At 39.5% G+C, this 7,880-nt stretch overlaps 2 protein-coding genes across 3 annotated transcripts in view; one reads left to right on the forward strand and one right to left on the reverse strand.

The window, feature by feature from the left end:
- p2ry2.1 (purinergic receptor P2Y2, tandem duplicate 1) overlaps positions 1 to 7,880 on the reverse strand; it is a 47,308-nt gene that overhangs the window by 26,846 nt on the left and 12,582 nt on the right. The window lies entirely within an intron of this gene.
- Positions 1 to 7,880, forward strand: part of fchsd2 (FCH and double SH3 domains 2) — a 70,218-nt gene that overhangs the window by 18,566 nt on the left and 43,772 nt on the right. For both annotated transcript variants that reach the window (XM_005720743.2, XM_005720744.2), the window contains exon 3: positions 877 to 922. In XM_005720743.2, the coding sequence (XP_005720800.1) occupies positions 877 to 922 (46 nt within the window). The remainder of the gene's footprint in view (positions 1 to 876; positions 923 to 7,880) is intronic.

The raw sequence follows: 7,880 nt of genomic DNA on the forward strand, positions 1-7,880 counted from the left end.
TTAATTTCTCTATCGAGTAAAAGTTATATCGCGATACATATCGTTCTATCGCCCAGCTCTAGTGCCAACACATTTTTCCAATATGGAGCTATTGTACTGTAATAACTGTTTTTTAACAGCTCCAGTAACCATCCACAGAAAGCCCCTTGCAAGTTTCTAAGAAATAAATCACAGTGAAAAATGTGATAAGATTTGTAAAAAGCTTTAAAAGTGGTATTGAGTTAGTTAGCTGGGCTCGCATCTGATGAACTATGCATTTAACTCGAGAATACATGTTACACACGCATAGTGAGATATATATAAAAATATTTAGATCCAATCAACTGTACATGATGCTTTGTCCATTCACATTCATGGCCAAAATATGTATCTGTTTGTGTAATCACATATGTAATGTTATGTTTTTAATTCTGCATAATATTGGGCTGTGATAAGAGCTTTCACTGTCTCTTCACTTCCAGGATGTTGTTGACTCACATCAACGGGGTGAGGGGAAAGGTTGCTTTGTGTGGGTCATAAATTCAGAAGGTATTTTTAGAAAGAGTCGTTGAGAAATAAAGAGAGTGGTAATTCCATCCTTGCATAATGTTGTGGTCACCAAGCTCTCCCCTGGCATACTCGGTGGGATTGCAGCATTTGTGCCTTCTCATCATAATGAACACACAGTACACAAACTGTCACTGAAAATAAACATCAGGTCTGTTTTTTCTGCCTCCTGTGTAACAAAGCAATAGGCCTTGGTACTTTTGATGATGATTTATTTGCTATCTGTATTCCTACATGTTATTTGTTGTGATATATACATTATGAATCTATCTGTTGTTTCATTTATCCTCTGTACATTTCAGTAAGTTTCTTTTTTTGTTGTTGTTGCAGGAGCTATAGTCTGAAGAAAGGACAACTGGAGCGGGACTATGCACAGGTAGGTCTGGCTGGACTGTCGCTAAATATAGGAACCCATACATTAAAACAAAAACTATATACTGTTTAAATATCTTCAGCTTCTCCATCTTCTCAATCACCTCTGGACCAAATTCATTGTTCACAGCGCTTTTCGTCATCCTTTACACAATAATTAATATAAAATGCTATGATATTCAAAAAGGATGTACTTACTTCTCAGTTACAGAGGGTTAGAGACTGGTTGGCAACCCCCTCCCAAACTCCAGTTACTCTGGAAAAATGTGTATTACTTGACCAATTGTTGATTGGTTTTTGGAGGTTTGCTAGCTGTCGTTGGGTAAACTTGATCACAAAGGGGGTGCTACACCAAAAAACAGCTTGTGATTGCTTTGATTGCTAGGAGATTCTCAAAATCACCTTTAGAAAATGGAAAGTGTCCACTTGAAACTTGAAAGAAGTCCGACATAGCAGAATCCCAGAGCGTTTTCCTGCTACAGCTCACAACTGGTGCATCTTGGTAGCAACCAGAGTAAAAGCAGGGAGGTTGCACCACTTTAAAACATAGAAGTGTATGTATCCCAAAATAAGGTACATACAAGTTTACGGTCTTACAGTAGTTTGTTATTTACATATTTCCATACAAAATTTTGGTTTGTACAGAAACCCAAAATCATTCTATCATTCTAAGTTTAAAGCAAACCACTGATTCAGCCAAAACTGATGGGCTGGGGAAGGCTGTTCCAAAGTGTAGGTGCTACAGAAGCCTCTAGATTTAAAATAGGATCAGGGAGCAGTCTCTAGAGACCAGCCAGGCTGACTGGTGGAATAAGGTGTCAGCATTGTTGCTGTATATGCAGGAGACTTGCAATGTAGAGCTTTATATGTAACTAATAATTTAAAAATGAATTCCAAGTTTCACTGGATGGAAATAAGGGCGAGATGTTTGTTAGATAAAAGAAACAAGACTGTAAGCCCAAAGATGGAGAAAAATAACACCAAGTCTCTGATCATATGATGTGATGTTGCTAATGAGAGGGCTAAAGTAAAGAACAGTCTCCATAGAGAAGCAGAACTGGAACACAAGAGCCTCAGTTTTACTAGGACAGAGGAATTTTGAAGACATCCAATCACTAATAGCACTGAAGCATTGACTGAGGTAGCAGAGCCTTTTGTTGGATTAACAGAAAAATACAGGTAAGCAATGCTCTCAAGATGATTCAGGATTAGTATAGTATGCAATGAAAACACAATTGGTCCAAGGATTGAACTTTGAGGGATCCCGCAGAACAGAGGAGCTGATGAAGACTTTTAGTATGGATTCTGAAGTGTCTCTCAGATAAGCGTGACGAAATCCTTTTCAATAATATGTCAACTAGAAAGGCACGATGTGTGGAGTTAAAGGCTGCAGATCAGTTGAGCAGAACTAAAATAGTCCCATTTATCTGAGCACATAAGAACGTCATTAGTAATAATAACGCAGTTCCAGGGCTGTGAGTCAAATATTGCACCTCAACCAGCTGACGGAGTGGATGAGTGACAGCTCTATCAAGAATTATTGTTACTTCAATCTTTTATCTTGCTCTCACTTCAGTTGCACCTTGATTTTCTAATTTTGACCTCTTTGGTAGTAGAAGTACTGTGCTGTCTGTGTTGAGGCCTTGCATGTGTAATTTAATTTTCATCCAGGGCTTTATCTCTAATAAATTGAGATAATAAAATGTAATTTAATATATTATATATTGTAGTTTAATTAATACTCTAATAAGCATTGACTAACCTTAAGTAAATGACAGTCATCTATGCCACTGTTTGCAGAGGGTCTGTGCTAGTGAAAACTATAGATTTATACTTATTAGATTTCCCAGTAAAAAAACTCCAAAAGAATATAAAAAGAAGTGAAAGGACGTACATAGTGCATTGGCAGCCTGCTTAACTTAAGAGCTTTCCAAAGTGAGCCTTTCAGATTTCTTTTTGATTCATTCTTCAGATGATTAAAAGCTCACACATGTGCTGCAGGCCACATTTGGTTTCACTTCCCTTGTTCCAGTGTAGTTATTGGCAAGTGTGTCGCTGTTTATTTCCCCTGTTTCTTTTGTATATTCTTTCTCTTCTGTTTCCTGTTTGATAAAAAGCTACAGTTCTTATAAGACGGAAAAAGGTTGCTACACGTAATTAAGCATGGCATCCACTCAGTAACATACGTGATCTCCACTTGCAGCTTGCAGTGAATTCACCGAAAGCAGTTGTTTGCATGATTCTCACATGGGTGCAGTCACCCGTCACAAAGTGCTTTGTACTATAAAACTGGCAGTTTAAAGACCCCCTGAAGTCCAATCTGATGGTGATTTGCTGTCTCACTTGCACCTCTGTTCATGAAAATGGCTTCAATTGCCTTCTTTAATAGGTTGGCTTTCAATATGAGAACTCCTTTATCCAAACTGAGACATGCACGGTCTTTTAGATTATACACAAATGTCTTTTCAAAGCTCTTTTTCTTACTGAAGCCAGTTTGACTAAAGTACTCATTCAGTAACACTTGATGAATAGTTTGATTATAACAGACAATTTTATAAGAAACCTGGCACATTTTGAAGTCCTATTTAAAGGTACTATTAGGTGTGGCATTGAGACTGATTCTCATTGTGAAGGAATAGACATTTTAAGCAAAAGCACCATTCAGATTCACTGGGAATCATTCTTTGATGATCCCACCCTCCCACAACCACTCTCACATAACAGTGGTTAGGTGCAGGAGAGTTTGCATTGGTCCTCATTTTCATTTCTTGTGTTCCACACAGGACTTTTGTTCGACTGTAGTAGTTTTTGGCTCAGCATTTTTCTCCTGTTTACGTCACAACACATTTTACCAACATCTGGTAGTCAGCGAGGCTTTCTTCTTCTATTTTTGTACCTTAATTGTGGCCTGCAAACAGCTGATAGGTGCATTACCTCAACTTCTGACAGTAGTAGTAATACTGAAACACTCCAGAGCTGCTTTTTTCACACCACTGTCATTTTAAACATGGCTGAGCTGCTTACTTACCATGAAATTATTTTCATCCACGAGACAGCCACTTTGTAGTGTACTGCTGATTTGTTGGGACACATGAAAAAACCAAAATACAATTCCCAGTAGAAGGCTGAGTCAGCATACTTGTGATACTGAGCGTTAGTTAAGTTGTGTCTAAGAAGAAGCCAAGCAGCGCTTCCAGCCAAGACTGTGAGACTGTCTGATTTCCATTGTATTTGATGTTGCTCTGCATAAGCTCCCATGACATTTACACACACATCCATACAGTCACTGAGAAATGTTCCCAGCTGAAAAAAAAAAAATCCTCCCGGAGCTTATTAAAAACCATTCTAGTACATAACCCGGCTTGCTCTTAAGCACATATTAACATACAGATACGCCTCCTCGCAGCTGTCCATACAACCAACCCTTGTTTTGCAGCACCAGTATCCTCACCATGCATATACATGGACTGAGGATGGCAGGAGAGAGAAGGAAAAGAGGAAAGTGCTTGTTTGTGTGTGTTAGAGGATGAGTGTCTTTATTTGCATGCGGTTTGAATGATTAAGTGAGCGTTTCCTGTGGTCAACCCCTCCTCCTACTTTCAGACGCTCATTACATCCCTCCCTCTATCTAGCTTTCCCTGTCTCTCACTATTCTCCCTCAGCGCTGTCTTTTTCACCTTAGAAATAGAGGTTGCCTAGCAACAGCCCCCTGACTTAGTAGGACAATAGATTCCCTCCTAATTGTAGGTGTGTGTTTGTGGAGGAATGTCGGAGTGTAGTGTTTCTTTTTTCTTTTTCTTTTTTTGTATAAATGTATGATGAATGACAAATAGATGTTGTTTCAAGATCAAATAAGCAAACAGGACGCCCCCCCCCCCACCCCCACCCCACACACCCACCCCCTTTTTTCCTCTCACAATAGGATTTTACTAGCACGTAAGGTTTGGCTCTGGTCTGTCTCTCTGCCAGACACTCAGGTAGCTGACCCCTAGTGGTGAGTCAGGAAAATAAAGCCAATCAGCCTTCAGTGAGGCAGAGGAATAACGGACATGACCCCTTAACAGAACAGCTAAAGAAAAAAGTTGAGAGCTGGGAGATGTAGGAGGACAACAGAGCGAGAATGAAAGTGAAAATTTAACCTTTGTCCTTTCAATGTGTCAAACCAGACATCCACCCGCCCTCTGCGCAGGAGTCAGCCACAATTACCAGCTGTCCATCAAAAGCTCCATGTTTTCTGAGTGTGCGGGTTAGCATGTAAGGGTTAGCTGTTTGTCCCTTATTCTCCCTCCCACGATCAGCATTACTGGAATAGTTTTAGGCTGGGGTCATACTTCACTGTACTGCCCAAAAAAGCATGCCTTCTGTGCTGCTCTGTATCTGCTGTGCTTTACTGTTACTTGTGCTAAATCAGCATTAATGTTATTAGTTATTATTGATTTATGTTGTGTTCTCTGACAAAAAAGAAATAAAAATTAAAAAGCATACATGAGTTCTTAGGTTCAATTCAGTTTTATTACAGTTTTATACAGCGTCAAATCACAACAACAGTCGCCTCAAGGCACTTTATGTTGTAAAATCAAAACCCTACAATAACACAGAGAAAACCCCTAATAATCAGATGACCTCCTATGAGCAAGCACTTTGGCGACAGTGGGAAAGAAAAACTCCCTTTTAACAGGAAGAAACCTGCAGCAGAACCAGATTCAGTGTAAACATCAGATCTGAATATTGTAAATAAACTGAAACTAGTGCTTTTGCATTTTATTTTTTTTACTTTTTTCTTTTTCCTTCTTCACTGTTTCACCTCTACATAGTGCTCTCACACTGTCTTCAAACTGTATGTAACAGGATCTCATGCACACATCCATTATACTGTAGCTGTCTTGTTAATCATGCATTTATCTCTAATGTGTCTGATATTAGATATTGTTATACTATTTCATTTGCATTGATTTCAAGGTTAATAGAAGTCTAAGGAAAAAGGAGAGACTGCGATAAAGAAAGTGACAGCTTCTCTTTTATCTCCCTGTTCTCTCACATTCTTACACTGTCCTGTATGGTGCTTCTATTCAATTTATCATCCACTCACTGTTCCCTTACTTTACTGTAGCTAGCCCTGCACACACATAAACAAGAAACAGAGAGCTTTGGGGGCAGATGAGTGAAGACTGGATGAGACGAGAGAGGAAATCAAGTATATTGTTCTTGGAAGTAGTTAAGAAAGTGAGGGCGGGCTGAAAAGGCAGAGATGCAAAGACAGGCAGAAATCAGATAGAGACAGAGGGAGAGAAGGCAGCTAGAGAATGGGCAAACGTGAGAGAGACGCAGACAGGAGAAAACAAGTGAGTGGAACAAAGGGAGTAAACACCGGGCAGAAGTATCAAGGTGATTGTGTTTAGCAGGACTGCAGCCGACAGACGAGTAATAAACTAAACAAAGAAATTGTGAAGGGATGAGTGAAGCATAGAAACTGCTAGTCACTTATACTGTAGATTATAACTTTAACATATGCTCTTACTGTGTGACATCACTTCCTCTTTCCGCAGTCGCTCAAGTGTAATCATGAGTTATTTCTGAGAGTTTAAAGCCCTCCGGACAAATTTTGGGTGCGACCGTTAATACTTTAGATAAAGTACAGTCATCATTCCTACCAGTGAGTAACAGTTGTGTCATCACACTTTGTCCTGTAATCAGTACCTCTTTCACACAGCCACTCTGGACATTGTTGGGAGGGAGAGTGCGGTGGTTCGTGGGGGATTCACGCTATTATGAGTCAGCTAAATATGTCAGAGTATGGGGTGCATGCTACCTGCTAGCATTATTATTAGACAAACATTATAAAAAGCTAGTTTTTGATGCTTGTTTTTGCAGCATATGGAATCATTTTATCATGCTCATTTTACTCTGACTCAGAGCTCATATTCATCTGATTTCCAGACACTCTGCCAAATAAAACTTTAACAATCAGTCATTCACCACAAGAGCTATTGAGTGATAAAGATAATGGGATTGAGGAAGAAAAAAAGACCAGTTATCACCATGATATCATTTTTCTCTAGAGATGAGAGAGAGATGTAGCAGGATGTGCATTGTTTAATAAAATGATTACTAGCCCAAACATATTGAAATATGCTAATTCTTATGTGTTTACATTCAAAACCTCATGTTTTAAGCTGTGATTTACAAACTCATGCGGAGTTTAAACTCAGCAATACTGGTACAGTATTTACTTGGTATCAGATCGATACTAAGTAAATAAAGCACTAGTCTGCAGCTCTAAAAACAGGAGTGTTCTCAAAACACACTTATCAAAAATAATTGATCAGTCCTGCAAGGCTATTGGTGTATTGCCTTACTTCTTGTCAAAGTAACACAGGGACTGTCAAAATTTCAAACAGTTGCAAATAATCTGTCCCTAACAATACAGCCTGTGTGGTAGTTCTGTGTAGCCCACGGCAGGTGATGCGCCAGCTGCATTCTGGGTACTGGAAGAGCTGTGTTTGATTTAGGTGCTGAATGAGTAGAGCTTTCATGATACGTATCGCAGGGCGACCTCTCGCTAGCTGTGGCTGTTATTTGCTCTTTTCTCACACTGGCACAAATCGCTGCACCTGAACATCACACGAGCTGGCTGGTTAAATACAGTTTAATGTCCAGTTGGGTGAGTCCTTCACCTTTTCACATGCCCTACATGAGGTAATGACTTTAAAAGTGGTGTGCAAACTCACATGTTTATAATAACAAGTGTAATCACTGGATGTTTAGCGAAGCCTACTAGCTCATATGCCTAAAATACGCAGAACTTAGCCTTTCTCCTTCTTCCTTCAATTTTCCTTTGTTTGTCAACGATTTGTTACTCTCTCTCTAACACACACACACACACACACACACACACACACACACACACACACACACACACACACACACACACACACACACACAGGCTCAGTCTTCAACTCTCC

The sequence above is a fragment of the Pundamilia nyererei genome, unplaced genomic scaffold, assembly GCF_000239375.1.
Source record: "Pundamilia nyererei isolate P.nyererei 1_Seehausen unplaced genomic scaffold, PunNye1.0 scaffold00003, whole genome shotgun sequence".
NCBI lineage: Eukaryota > Metazoa > Chordata > Actinopteri > Cichliformes > Cichlidae > Pundamilia > Pundamilia nyererei.